This window comes from Coffea eugenioides, chromosome 2 (assembly GCF_003713205.1).
Source record: "Coffea eugenioides isolate CCC68of chromosome 2, Ceug_1.0, whole genome shotgun sequence".
NCBI lineage: Eukaryota > Viridiplantae > Streptophyta > Magnoliopsida > Gentianales > Rubiaceae > Coffea > Coffea eugenioides.
In genome coordinates this window covers 10,394,633-10,409,776 of record NC_040036.1, presented here as the reverse complement: position 1 = coordinate 10,409,776, position 15,144 = coordinate 10,394,633, and the positions used below count along the sequence as shown (strand labels likewise).

The 15,144-nt window shown below is 36.1% G+C and overlaps 2 protein-coding genes across 4 annotated transcripts; both read right to left on the bottom strand.

Moving 5' to 3' along the window:
• Window positions 1-806: 806 nt before the first annotated feature.
• On the bottom strand, window positions 807-4,832 carry LOC113762538 (thioredoxin-like 3-2, chloroplastic). 3 transcript variants are annotated; one of them, XM_027306027.1, is made up of 5 exons: window positions 4,340-4,832; window positions 2,892-2,966; window positions 2,012-2,078; window positions 1,563-1,585; window positions 807-1,451 (listed from the first exon to the last, which is right to left on the bottom strand). In XM_027306027.1, exons 1-5 carry the CDS (start codon window positions 4,669-4,671, stop codon window positions 1,418-1,420), a joined length of 531 nt encoding a protein of 176 aa, XP_027161828.1. In that variant the 5' UTR covers window positions 4,672-4,832; the 3' UTR covers window positions 807-1,417. The 3 variants fall into 3 exon arrangements, 2 of the variants coding, with proteins under 2 accessions (XP_027161828.1, XP_027161827.1); XM_027306026.1 differs by having other exon boundaries at window positions 1,563-1,580; XR_003467208.1 differs by having other exon boundaries at window positions 1,376-1,451; window positions 1,563-1,669.
• Window positions 4,833-6,331: 1,499 nt separating this feature from the next.
• On the bottom strand, window positions 6,332-14,618 carry LOC113763737 (amino acid transporter AVT1C). The gene is made up of 14 exons (XM_027307647.1): window positions 14,560-14,618; window positions 14,084-14,373; window positions 13,263-13,477; window positions 11,872-12,200; window positions 11,147-11,361; window positions 10,037-10,060; window positions 9,300-9,480; window positions 8,695-8,914; window positions 8,261-8,396; window positions 7,957-7,976; window positions 7,391-7,536; window positions 7,156-7,199; window positions 6,990-7,052; window positions 6,332-6,646 (listed from the first exon to the last, which is right to left on the bottom strand). The coding sequence occupies exons 3-14, from the start codon at window positions 13,445-13,447 to the stop codon at window positions 6,548-6,550; spliced, it is 1,662 nt and encodes a 553-aa protein (XP_027163448.1). The 5' UTR covers window positions 13,448-13,477; window positions 14,084-14,373; window positions 14,560-14,618; the 3' UTR covers window positions 6,332-6,547.
• Window positions 14,619-15,144: the final 526 nt, after the last annotated feature.

Here is a 15,144-nt window from a genome sequence, read left to right as displayed (position 1 = left end):
GATTTATAAGGCTATAGTAATTTGGTAGTTACAATACTTAAAAAGCAAAAGCAGTTATAAGTAGTTATACTAATAAACTATGATTAGGTAATTAAGGTAAAAATTAGATTTTGTTAAGGATATAATTGAAAGTTCAAAAAATGAATAAAAAAAAAAAGGTTATACCAACCACTGCCTCTACTTCTTTATATATTGTATAGATTTCTATGTAGGAGTTAATTTAAGTCAAAAGGGATGGAAGACAGAGAAGAAGCAAAAATCATTTGTGGTTATCTGCTTCTCGCTCTGTCTCTCGGTTTGAAGAAGCCATAAAGTGAATGTAGTATCAATTAATCTTATCAAGTTTCATTTTTCAATTTTCTCCAGGAAGGAATTATCGGTTGTAGATATACCATTCTATAAAAAAAATTTCTCAGATTAATGAAATTATTATTGAATTATAGATTTTTGAGAGGATTCAACTGCTAAAATTCGTAGATACCATGAATTACAAACGAAAAATTAAATAAGAGGGGTTATTAGATATTGTCCAAGCACCAGACGTACTGGGAAAGGCATATATATCCATTCAACATGGACAGTTTGTCACATATCAATTGCTGTTTAGCAGCAGCATGAATTACTGATCTGATTCTTTACATTTTCCAGCCCTGTTGCATGGACACTTACTTCTGAAACTTTTTTTTTTTTTTTTTTATCATAATCCATCACCACTACTTTATTAATTTATTGTTCTAAACTTCAAGGTTATAATAATTCATCATAGAAAATTTCTGTGTGTAAAATCAACTAGAGAAAGTAATGAGTGGAATTAAACACATGGATCCATCTTTATCAGCAAATCTTTTGTGAGTAATCTAACAGGCAGCGGAAGGTTCCATAAAACAAGGTAAAATGAGAATACTCAAAAAGGAAAGAACAAACCAGTGAAGATGGGACATCCTGGCCACCGATATATGTAGTGCATCCTCAGCTAATCTTGGTAAGTACAGGAGTGGCACTATTTTTTTCCTTTTTTTTTTTTTTTTTTCCTGAAAGGTGGCACTATATTATTCTTAAGATGGGTAAGTATGTAGCCAGCTACATAACCAGAACGAAAAGTGGCAAACTCCCCTGCCCCCTCCCCTCCTTCTACCCCCAAAAGAGGGAGGTTTTGCGAGGGGAGAAGACAAATAGGAAAAACAAGGGGACAAGTATATTAATTATCTTCCTATGACGCATTGGAAAAAGTAAGCCAATGATCTCCCTATAATTGGGCAAGCGAAACACCTGAATGCAGCTTTTTCCTGTGCGATTGGCTAATGTTGAATGAAGTTTAAATGCATACCCTCAGGGACTGGATTGAATTACAAGGTGTATTCATTTTCAATCATTTCACGTATCTCATTAACCACCAAATGTGCTTTGTGCCGTCCAATCACCTCCCCTTCTTTCTGGCCATCCTTCCATAGCTGTTGTCAATGCTTTTTTAAAATCATTCACATTGCAAAAATTCTAGAAATGTTTGAAGCCAGAAACTGTCAAGACAATACACAATTTCCAGGGTAATTAAACTGAGTTACCTGTATGGTAGGCATTTTCTGCTCTTGTTTGGAAGCCGCATTTCAGATACATGAAAGGCAGATTAAGTCCAGTTAGATTTCATTCGAATCGTTTGTCTGAACTTTAACTAACCTACGCAGAATAATGGGGTGTTAAAAAAAATCGACTGACTCACAATGGAAATACTCCAGTCTAGTACATGAGAGTAGCATATTCTTAGTCATCCAGTTAGATTGCATAGTAATGAAGCAGTTTCATTTGGCTAACTTATCCATTTTGAAACAATAATACCACTTTATGCACAGAACTCATATATACAACTTAAAGAGTAAATGATTGTTTTATAACATTTTGTGGTAGAAATCTGCATCCATACAGCAGAGAAACAGATATAATTATTCAGATAATATGATGAGGCAAGCAGATGTCAACAGCATTTAAAAACTTTTATCATTAAAGGGAAACTTACAGTAACTCCTGCTCGAACCACGAGCTTGTGTGAAACATTATTAACATCAACATGGAAAAAGCGTACTCTGCATCAGTGAAGGCATCAATAATTGTCATTGCAGAGGCATATAGACAGAGCCCCTGACGAGGGGGTTGGATGGATGAGTGAGGTGAAAAGAGAAAATGAGAGATAACTGCAATCTTAGATAATTGTTTTGTTCATAGAAAAGGCTGCAATAAGGATGTTATTTTCTCAGAGTTAAGCAGGAAATGCCATTTCATACTTGTGAAGATAAGCATGTGAAAAGAAGCATGAGCCACTGGCAGTGAACTAAAAGCAAGTTCTAAGATTTCATCTCTTATGATGGTAAATGGATCTTATTGAGATGCAAATAGCATCCCTTGTAATTCATAATCTAAGAGGGATATCCTACTTCAAGATAATTGTGAACTCATTACAGGCAACCAAATTTAGGAATTAACCAGTAATGCTTATGAAACAAGTAGGCTTGGGACGTTCAAAAAACAAAGTCCACCTCTTCCTTCATCACCATAAGTACAAAGACTAACCAGTCTGTCACACTGCTAAATGCAACTAGTGGCAGTAGAACAATCAGAAAATACATTATTTAAAAGAGGCCAGTGCAGAAAAATCAGCATGGACAGTTCCAACTATCACAGGATTTGACCTAGAACAAAAAAGTACCTTGCTGTAATTAAGATTTCATTGAATTGATACCAAGAAGAACAAAATTAAGTCTTCAAAAGGATAGGTGCATCAATGCTTTTCTATAAAATACAGAAGAAAGCGAAGAACCAATTAACCTGATCCAGCACCTACAAAACCAAACAGAGTTTGAAGATCGGATTGCAAGAATTTGGTACATGAGATCAATTACCTCGGATTATACTCAGCAGCTAACTTTTCCAACTTCGGTTTTAAATATATGCATTTTCTGCACCACCTTGCCATCCTGCAACCAATATAATCCTGGATGCTCTAAGCTTAATATTCTCAGCATAAATCTCAGGTAAGAAACAAAATACCACAGGACAGTGAGCATGTAACTGCATATGTGAAACATGTAAAAGCACCGCAGAAATCGATACACAACTCAACTGAATTCCTAAAAGGACTTTTCATGCAATATTTGAATCAAGCACTGATCTTCTTCCATTTTGTTCTATACTTCTGTACCATATTTATTAGCATTATGAACATATCAAGCGTGTATGAAATTAGAAACAAAATGACTTTGAAAATGTGGTCCTACTATTAAAAATATCTGTTGCTGATATCTGACTAGGGCAACTGAAGGATTAGATTGCTTGGTCTCCTAACAAACAAACTCAACAGCAGGCATCACAATTTCCAACTGATTTATAGGAAGACAAATATTTAAATCACTTGGTCTATCTAGCAAGCTGGGGTAGCCAACTGTAGATGGTAAAACATGAGGTCTCTTCTCTGTTGACCATAATTATACCTGCCCTACAACACCAAAGGCACTTATTTCTAATAATCAGAAAAAACAACTTTCTTAGGATTTTTACCCTCCCAAACATGTGGTAACCAACTAAGGTACAGAGAACAGATCAAACTTCAAAAGTTATTTTGAAACACAGATATTGTACAACACGTAAATATCCTGAATATAGGCGCATGTAGGACACAACTACCTAGATCCCATGAACATGTCGTAGGTAATATTTCTGAATCCCATATATTCCTGGATCAATAGTTCCAATTTATTTTCACATTCAAAAAAAAGTAGCACTCTTGGAAAAAGTGATACAAAATCTATTATGCAAAATCACAAGATACGAAAGAAAAGAATCAGAAAATTTAAACAAAACTCTACGACTGTCACCACGTGCACTCTCTGTGATCTGGCAAATCCTAATCTGACGAGTTACTACTGACTTTATCAGTCCATGCATTCCATTATTGTTCAACAAAATCAATAGAATCTGCCTCAGCTATAATTCTCAAATTCACCATGAGGACTCTTCACGATAGAAACTAGTGAAGTCATCCAACTGATCCAGAAATGAAAAAGCAATAGTCTAACAGCAAAAAATAAAGACTAGCCCAATAACTTTTTGACCCAGTTCACGGACACAAAATGCTTAAACAAGTTATTAGCAACCCGATTGCCTTCTGCACTACGTTAGCCTCTACATCGACAAGAAACGATATTTACTAAGACCAGACGTTCAATTGTTCCAACGGAAAAAAGTTGGGAAAAACATGCAACAAAAAATGCCAACTCAATGTAAAAGTCAACTTTTTCATTCAAATCACAAGACCCAAAAACAAATAAAATCTATGATGTCAACTGCATACCATACAATTAAAATTGGTTCTTCAAGCTGTTGAGCTTCAGCAATGACCCGATCGAACTGGGATTCGCTCAAAATTGGCTCTAGCTCTATCGAAATCGGGGAATTGTCAAGGGCACCTTGAACAGACCCTTCATCACTATAATTAGCTAATAAAGCCGCCTTGCCCTTCACCTTATTTCCTCCGCCGCCAATTAATCTTATTCTATTCATCTTTGATTGAATTATTTCATTTGGAACCGAAAAAATCATTCTAGTCTCTAATGTTGGGCCGAAAAAGAGCTTCCTTTCATGCAAATACTCATTGGTAGGATATGTTTTCATTATTTCAGACATGTCCCTGTGTTCCTCCCCTCTGTGTGTGTGTGTGTGTGTTTTTTTTTTTTTCTCCTTTTTTTCTGGGCGGGGGCGTGGGGGAGGGAATTAGAAATTGGGGGATGGGAAAGGTGAAGTCTTAAACCCTGGAATACTATGTGGAGAATTTGAGGGGACGAGGATTCTGAATTCTGAGTTCCGACAAAAGAACAAGTGACAAAAAATGAGAAGACTTTATTGAGGAAATGGGTTAAGGTTTTATTCTGGGACTGCTAGTATTGACCCGACAAGATTGGCAGACAAAGTACAATTGCACAAAGCTACAACAACGTTGTAAAATGAGATACATTTTTTTTTTTTTTCAAAACGATGACATTTGTATTGATTTAACTTGATAATATAAGCATGCTTCACAAAAGGGATAAGCTGCCCTCATAATTCTTTAGTGCTTGATCTTTTATCCAACCCAGAAAATTGGTATTTTAATATACATCTATCATTAACTAACATCAAAAAGCGAATTTTGCTAGCCCAGGACACAACTGATTTCTTTCTCTACGTATAAAGAAGAAATTGCATTGATCAAAAAACTCCCTCAACTGTTGTATATCCTCCAGTGCATTTCAATCTTCCACCAACGTGTTTCTTTTCCTAATTGCATAGCTGTTCTGACTGCCAAAGCCTTCTCTAGTCTTGGTTCTCCTATCTTTTCCTCCATTATGGCTTAGGCTTCCAGAATGTCTCCTTTCCAGTTACAGAAGTCAACGTAGATATTTACATTTACAGAAGTCAATCCGATCCGATTAACTAGCTTCTTTTACTAATTGTAAAATGAGACACACAATGTGTACTTTTCCATTGCTATTTATGTATTTACAGTTACAGTAGTCAATGTAAATCATAACACAAGATAAAAAAAAAAAAAAAAAAAAGTAGATCATAACACTTGTTACAATTCAAACTTGTAACCTTTTATGAAGGGACTAAACTAATATTTAGATCTTTAAGAAATGCATTGCAAAAACTTGCTAAATGTAGATACTTCAACAAAAAATCTCCAGTTTTTTGCACGTTTAAATCAGCTGGTGTTTACATTTTATGCTTGTTTTTGTAATAATATGAGCCTGTGATCTCTCATTGAAAAATTGTACCTTCGAAGTTTATCATCATCATTTTTTAGAGTAGATAAGTTATTGAAGTTATAGATACGGAACCAAAGTAAAATGACCCTAAACATAGATGGCAAGAGACATCCATACAATCTTAAAAGTAGAGGTGAGATTTCCATGATGATGACAAACTTTATGGTCTGACATTACTGTAACTTGTAAAAAAGCCTTTCAGATATCTGTTTAAGTGCTTATCAAAACATTTAGATGAAAATAAGTATCTGCTATAATTATATCCATCAGTTAAACTGAATATTCATCTATGGATATACCAAAAAAACCCATCTGATCTTAAATTTTACTTTGGATAATGGACATCTCTTCAGATGGCCAGAAAATGTTTATGTTAGCAATACTGCAGTAGAACAAGAGATCTTGTAAAGGGGAGAAAAAATGCACATTTGTGGCTAACTTAGTGGCTGCAAAGTGTGGGACAAAGCTTCTTATCAAGAATTTTCTTTTTGAAATTTGCAGGTTGATCAAGTACACATCTAGAATGTATGCAGCTATAATTTTCAATGAAACTTGAGATACATGACAATTTCATGCAATATAGTTATGAGAATTAACTACACATTAAGTGATACATCACAAAAAATTTTGGGAAAATGGCACAATGTGTATAAAGTACCCTACAAAATCCCAGTTTCAAAAGAGGAAAGAATGGATATTCTCCGTTGAGGGAAAAAAGGTTATCCCCGTTGCGAGAACCACATAAAAGTTTTAGCTCAACTGATCAAGTTCTCAACAATTTGGGAGACAGCTGAGTAAGTACCAAAAGCAGATGACACAGATCCAACTATTATGACCGATACACAAGCAGCTACCTGCAAGAATGAACAGGAAATAAAAAGACTGACTAAACAGTAAACAATGGGTGTCAAGCAAAGGCCTAGGCACCTAATGTTTCTCATGTACAAAGCGATAGTGTGGCTTATTTGTGCTTGTTCTATACGCCTCATCTCTCAAAGCTGCATCAGGTGTTTCGATTTCCGGAATGATTTTCTTCTTCCACTTGTTACTATGAGGATTAGATGGATTTGAGATTTTAATCTCAATCATTCGTCTATGCAGCATGTTTCTTTCTATTCCCATTAATCAATAAATAATCATATCTGAGCATGGTTTGCGGAATGTGGAATAAAAATGCGGGGCACGAGTTGGTTTTACCTGGAACTGGTTTGTTTTTCCTTTCAAGATGCGAAGATAGCAAACGCAAGGAAGTATAAATGTCTGGAAAAAAAAATTCTGAAATCAGCTTACTGAAGAAACTGAAATTGGCAATGTGAAGGTGGTAGGAGAAGTAACTGCATATAAGTGGTATAGTAAGACTTACCACTAGCATTGTGAGTAAAGATCCAATAAGTGCCATGACCAGACCTGAAAAAGAAAAAAAGAAGAAAAAAAAAAGCAGTATGATACTGTTTAGCTCAGCTCTTAAAAAGTTGGAAAAATAGATCCCAATTAAATAGGAAACTGATGCAATTTGCATCATGATAGACTCGGCCAATTAACATAGTCGAAGAAAAAATTTGAGAAGCTACACTGCCAAATATTCAAATGAAACTTACCGAAGAACGGAACAGAAAGGCCCACAATCAGAGTAGAGACAACTAGCGCTGTCCTTATGAGGATTGAGTATATGTGAGACTTGATGTGGTTTGCAGGTATCAGTTCTTCCAGACACAAGGCCACAGGAGTCATGGTTAAAGCATATGTGTTTCATATTAAGGAAATTCAGCTCTTCCATTGTGATTAAAAGCATCGCAGTTTGGCAAATCTAAAAGCTTCAAGAAGATCATCCAAACAGATACTACCATTGCGAGAAATTACATCCTAAATTTCCTGAGCAATATACTTTTTGGGATTTTTAATTGTGCATTGATACTTAAGTTGCTAAAGCACTACAACATTGGTTTTATTGTTCTTATCTTGATAAACAAATACTCAGCATGCTGTTTTGAAAAGTAAACCAGTATCTACAGATTTTAAAAGTTTTAGCAATAAAATTTCTATCCCTTTTTGTCTCCAGTATCATGTCCTAAATACATATGCTGATCAGAAGCGGGAATTGCTGTCAGAAGTGATTGTAGTGCATGCAAATTCTAGTCAGCAATTTTAATTCTAAAAAGGATATTTTGTAAATGGATTAACAACCTGCAAAATAGCAAGGACAAAACAGAAGTTATAGATAGTGCACAGGCTGCAAAATCAAAATAAGCCAGCTAACTGCAATTCAAATTCCAAAACGAGTTCAAGTTTGATACAGTGGTCAAAGAGTCCAAGAGGAAGCATAATAAATTAGTAAGCAAAATGTGAAAGATAAGCCCTCTCACATGGTGCTTTACGTGGTTAAGGTAGGTGAACTTAGCATGTGTCCAAATATTAAGAATCAAAGAAAACACTGCGAAGCATTTCACTGAAACTTTAAAATGACCTACCGTTGTCCAGACAGCAATTTTGGAGGCAATTAAATCTTGGGGCAAGTTAAGAGTGAATTGTGATTTTGTTGATTCTCCAAACACCAAGTATCCCAATACGGCAACTCCGGCATACATCAGAGTACAGATTCCAAAACTAGATTCAACGCAAAAACAAGAAAAAATCAAGAAAAAAACATTTGAAGCTCCTAATGAGATATGCCACCCTGTATACAGGATTACTAATGCCAATATGATGATGCAATGTAAGGAATGTGCAAAGTGGTGCCAGACGTTGGTGCAAGCTTCCAATGACATAATGTTGTTATGAGTTTCTAATATCTACTCAGAGTGGCAGTTAAAGAAAGTTTTCAAGCATGTATAATGTAGAAAATGACCTTTTCCGTACCAACACAATATGTAACAGTTCACAGGACAGCTGTTGCATGATTTACCTGGTTAAGAGAACTGCAGGGTACTGGCTAGGTTTCTCCATTGATGTGTAGATATTGGGAAAAACCGCATGGCCTGAGTAGCAATAACCATATAGGCCAATAGCAACAGGAAGAGTTGAGAGATTTAATACGGTCCCCTTGGGCTCAAAGCCAACTTTGTCCACCAAGCCAACCCAGAATAAGCAGGAGACCACTAATATTGAAGCAATAACTCCTCCAGCTAAAGAGAGTAATTTACAAACGAGGATAATGGTTAATTTAGTGTACATGACACCCAGTGCATGATACACTCAGATTAACAAAAGAGATTCACAAAGAAACAATGAGAGCGTAAGCTGATTTTCCTCAGGGGACAGATGAGAGTGCTTTTGACCCAATATTGATCTAAAATCTCCTATAGCAAAAATTTAATAGGAGAAACACTAGATATAACACTGGTAATACTTGGAAATTATTGGTAACTTTTACCTGAACGCAGCTGAAGAGACAATACAATCTGCTAGATTACCAGTGCAGAACATTTCAAGAAAGATATACTTACACTATCATACTCAAAATCTGCACTTCTTTCCTTTGAAAAGTTCCTTAATCAATAAATCACTCACCTGAGATGTAACTAAGCAGAGTGAGATCTCGCAGCCAAACAGTAGGGAGAACAGTGAGGGTAGCGAGCAAAGCAAATAGGTGTTTTGAATTTAATTCAAGTCCTCCCAAGCTTAAATGTGCATTAGGAAACAGAGATGATAAGTTATCACTCTCCAGAATGATATATTCAACACAACAAGCCTGCAAGGCGAGAACACGGAATCTTTAGTAGTAGCATGATATATAAATCAGACTAAAAGAGTAGGAAATGCTGCATGTTGGCAGAAAAAAATTAGGGAGACGAATTCCAAAAGTTCACTTATGTCTCCATAGCCTTCATTTCAAGGTATGTCACAATCTAGCCAAATCAAGACACACATGCCGCAACTAGAAATCCAACATAAAATATTAGATGCCAAATGAAAAGAAGCAACATAAAGTTTGACAAATAATCTATTGCTAGATGAGGATAACAGTTCTAACCAGATGCCACAAGAATCAACATCACTGATAAAAGTGTCCACGATTCTTCAAAACCTTTAAAAGTATAGACTGAAGCGAAAAAATTAACAAACTAGCAAACTGCAACACTTGAAAGACCTATATAATGAGTGAGTGTGCACTTTCTTTGATTTCCTTCCTTTTTTGTTTTGGTTGTTACTTTATCAGAATACTGTTAGATTATACTTCCAAGGTATGGCAATGTAACTGACACCAAAGTATGAAAAAAGCTCGAAGTTGAGAAAGATCTACTTACGTATAATTCTGCATATAAAATAATCTGCATCCACAAAACACAGAAGATTAACATTGTCAGTAAATGATGAAGTATGTAAAGTGATCAACAATTCAACAAATGATAAATCATCAATGGCTTAATAAGCAAAAGCCTGTTGTATATTGATTTCTTGGAACAGAATATCATTTATGAATTTTGAAAAGCTCCAAATTAAGGCTGACTAGTTTAGAATGAGTAGTGGACGGAACTAAACCCTGATATTGCTGCAATGATATCGCTTCCAGAATTGAAGTGCAGATTCTCATTATAATACAAGTACTTTTGAGTCACAGTGTCTTGTATGATACAAGAAAGGAATTCAATTCAGGAGCTCTCAGTGCAGGTCGACTTGATAAATTATTCTACTGATATAGTATTATATATGACTTTTTACCAAAAAGATTAAAGGGTCTGACAGCATAGGTTTTTCTACCTAAAGGCCCGATAGCCAATTAGAGTGAATCATCTTTTGCGCTGCATAAAGCTGCATGGATCCACTGACATTAGACAGCTTTTGTTGTAGCAGTGTCCTGGCTCACATGTCAGGGGAGGTTAGATTGAAAGCTACCAACTTGCCTGGCCTAATTTAAGACTTAATTATGTAGGATGAATAATGTTTGCATTGGCATGACATTATTATTGGTCAAATCTTTGTTTAGAAAAAAGGAGCTTGTTCATGAGGGGCCAAGATAGAAAAGGCAAAGATAAAAGCAATTTGAACCTTAAATCCATGTATCCTTCCCATGAGATAAAAACAACAGTGTATTTTTTTTTAATTTTAATAACTAACGACTCCAAGATACTTTCCGACATCAAAAGCCACAAACTTCCTCTCCAGTTTAGCTTCTTGTACATCAGTTCCCAATGTTATACTCTCTGCTAGATCTTGAAATGAAGACTAGTATTCTACTTTATTCTAACTTCGGACAAAATCAAAGAAAGGAGTTCACAAGTTCGCTTGGTTTTTATTATTTCTCTCTTGGGTGTCGGCAATTTAAATTTTCCCATGCAAGCTAGGAGACCTTTCATATCTTTGGATCTTTAGATGGAATCTATAGGAGAAGCAAATGAAAGATACAGTATACTTACAGATATAGCAATACGTCCCACATTACCGAAGGCAGCATGGCCAATATCCGGGTAAGTCTCGAGCCCAGGCTGACTGTCCAAACAGGAACGCAGGAGAATCCCAGTGTAGTAAGAAACAACAGCGAAGATAAACAGAATTGATAGCCCAACCCATCCACCTTCTTTGACAGCATAAGGAGTTGAAAGAATTCCAACACCACAAAGAACATTTATGCCTGTGAAAGGTAAACGTACATAATTTTTATGTGTCTTCATTCACCATGAGCACATTAGCAGCTAAATGCAAAGGCAAAATCAGAATTGTCAAGGCCTTCAAACGGTTCTAGATGTTTCATGATAGTTTCTGATTTGATATTTTATTTCATTTTGCAAGGAACTGCAAGGACGAACTTCCTTACGTGAGTGGAAAGGGAAAAAGATCAAGTGTATAGGTAGAATATATATCTGCAGATAGAAGAAAAGGATTTAGAATATTATGCGAGACATCAGAGTTCTCAGTGAGTGAATAGATTATAGCAAATTTAGGCTTTTCTTTATAATTTACAGTAAAGTGGGCAAGTTTATATTCCTACATCTAGAAGTTGAATGAGGACAGATTACTGAAGTACGAATCATCAACATTCACGTCAACATACAAGTTAATTATGCAGTTGCTCTGATAAATGCTTCTTTGATATTCCTGCATTTCTATGTAGATTGATGGATAGCCAATCAAATAAACCTACCATTCACCACAGCTTGTCCATATGAACTCTGGCGAGGAAGAGAAACCTCATGTGAGACCTTGGATGATTTCCTGTCAGCAGTTCCTTTTCTTAAGGAAGGCCTCCTTTGAATGGGGGGCAGCAGAGAATGTGAACTACGCCTTTCTGGTGGCTGCCGTGCATCTGCTACTGGTGGTAATAGAGGTTTTTGCAAAGAAGGGAGTACTTCAGGAGTGTGTCTTCTTGTTAATGAAGAAGAGATAAATGAGCTGCCTAAACGTGATAATGTAGGCGTCCCCAGGAAGTTAAGACTTGGAGATGGTACACTACTGTATAAATCGATGGACTGCCTGATACAAGGATATGAGATACCAAGCATTATCAACCAGAGTTTGAACACAGTCCAAGTCAGATGACTAATGTAACCATTTCTCAAATAAATAATCCAGTTGTGCAAGTTTAAAACATATTAACAAAGAACCATTGGAATTGATTCTAAATCTTAAAAGTTAAGAGCCAAATTATTTGCAGCTTGTAGAATTGCACGTGAGGGAGTGATGGTTGTACTCATGATCAAACCAGTATGTTTTATCCTCTCCAAAAACAACTGAAAACTGATGCAAATAAGAAACTCTGGTACATGATTTAAGGAGGAAAGTGAATCTCTGGCACTTATTTCAATCAAAACATCTGGCAGACTGTCTAAAAGTTGGTATAGTTCTGGCCAGATGTTATGACACACAAGTTATGGAAATTGGTTCAGTCTAAAGCCCATGAAATGAATACTCTGGATGCGGTTTGGCAACTTCTCTTCTAGAATCAGCGGTTCGATGAAAGGTAATATCCAAAATATGGTTTCTACCATTGATAAATGTAGTAAGGACAAATGCAACTCCTTCACTTCCAAAGATGGTTCACAGGGATTAACCACCAGTCCCTCATGACGAAGGAAAAACTTTTCAATAGAGGCAGTAATCAGCAATATAAGTGCATCCTACCAAGTTCGGCTAAGCTGAAGGAGGAGCCAGGGATGACATAAAATGCTCTGGCCTTTTGATAACATTACATAGCCTACCTTAAGCCCATAGCTATGCTTTACTGATGTTACTGGATCCATTCAAACTCATAAACTACTGATATTCATGGCTGAAACAGAATGAAAATATTTGAAGAAGCTCCAAAATATGAATGATGAAAGCATTTCAATCCCATTTCTAAATATCTCTCCTAGCTAAAAATGAATGGGTAAAGCTAAATATCTGGTACTATATAAATATAACAGATTTCAAGAAACCAAGTGCTTCACTGCTAAATACAGAATCTGCAGAACAAGAACAGAACAAACGTAGAGAACACCATAGCTAGATGTAGAAAGAAACAACTATAGATATGTGCGATAAGATGATACGCACCTGTAACTTTGAGGCCAAGAGGTGGTGATAGATTTGCTCTCCGGCCTTTCGTCCTCATTATCATTAGAATAAGTGCTAGAATCAGAATTATTTCCATCTTCACTATCTTCTTTCTCCAGTGCCTTCTCCTCATCTTCCTCGTCGCTCTCTATGTAGAAACTCTGTTCTGATACCGAATTCTTCATCTTTCTCTGTGTGTCTCTCTCTCTCCAAAACTTCAAATTGTAAATTAAACTCAACCCTTTATGGCAATCGTAACAATATTGGAAAGCTAGATCCAACTAATAAACAAATTCCAACAGAATCATGGATATTAAGAAATTAGTTGATGCTCTCAATCTCAATAATCATTAAGAACTTCCTTCAATATTAGTACCATAAATATCCTTATGAAATGTGTATCTAAGGAGGATAAGAAGTATTGAATTTCTAACAAAGGAAGATGGACATACATGCATGTCAACAGATTAGCTAAGACGTCGGTGATTGTCTCTAATTCGACGTGAATGAAGGGAGAAAAAACTTGACAGGAGAAACCAAAAATAGACAGGATAGGGAAAGAAAAGAAAAAAAAAGGTGGCTGAAAATACGGGCCGGATACAAGTGTAGCTAAACATAGTAATACAGATTAAACCAATCAATAAACTTTGACAGGATTTTGAGAGCCACTTTCGAACATTTCCTAGACATTTCCAAATATTTATCCAACTTTCAAGATGCAGGACTAATTGCATGCACATGCATTCCCAGATTTCTAACTGGTTTCTACAAGACGTCTGCAGAGACAGAGAAGAGAAAGAAGAAAGAAAAGGGTACCATACCTGCAGCCTTGCAGGGTCCCGAGCCAGAAATGCTGTGCTTTTCTGGTGAGTTCTTGTTCTAAAATCCTGACCCTTTTCTGTTTTTCTTTACAAAAGCTTGGTGGATGAAAGATAAATCTTCTCTGGATCTTGAAAGACTCAGAAGCACCAAACTCCAGTTAGCTTCTGTTCTCTGGCAGCCTGTGACTCTGTTTTTGTTTGTCTGTGTGCGCAGGCGCGTGTAAAACTAGCAATGTTGGGGGCCAGAGCCGTGGAGTGCTGAGCTGCTGTAGTTTAATCTACTCCAAAGTCTGCTAATTTACAGGTAAATTTATACCGAGGTGTCAAGATCCCTATGGTAACAGAACTAATATGCTTACAGGGCGGAGAACTTTCAAGATTCTGTCGAGTGACAGAAAGTGCAGCTACTGTTGTGTCTGTGAAAGTTGTAGCCCTTTTGGGATATAAAATCATAAAACCATAAAGTTTTCACTTACACATATAGACTGAATTGCAGAGTCCAACTTGGTAGAAAGTCGCGGGTGGGAATGGCATTGGTTGTTGCTTCTTACCACCATTCTGCATGGATTGGCAAAGGAAGCACTTTAGGCCAACTTTATCATCTTTGTGCTTTCTTCCTATGTTCAATCTGTCAAGAAGAAGAAATCTTGGAGTGAAAATGAGAAAATGTCTTCCAAATAAACCAAGTAATCTTAGAAGATTCTTAATTAATTTTTAGTATCTGAATTGGAGTCCAGTTTCAGTACTTTCTTTATTTACTGTTTTATTAAGTAATTCTGCGCGCGAGTGAGTCCAAATTTTAATAAATTATAAACAGGACATCAGTTGAATTATTTTATTAAAAGAGTTATCAAGAGTACCTACTTAAAGACTACTCTAAGATCTCACGGTATGAGTTGAGTTTATGATTCTTTTTTCTCTCACATATACACTTGTAATAATAATGTTTGCGTTAACATTACATTTAGTTCATTCTTTGAAATATTAGGCTTGATTGAGTCAAAAAAAAATCCCAGAAAAAAAAATCAAGAAGGAGACAAAATGTCGTTCTCTGTACACTT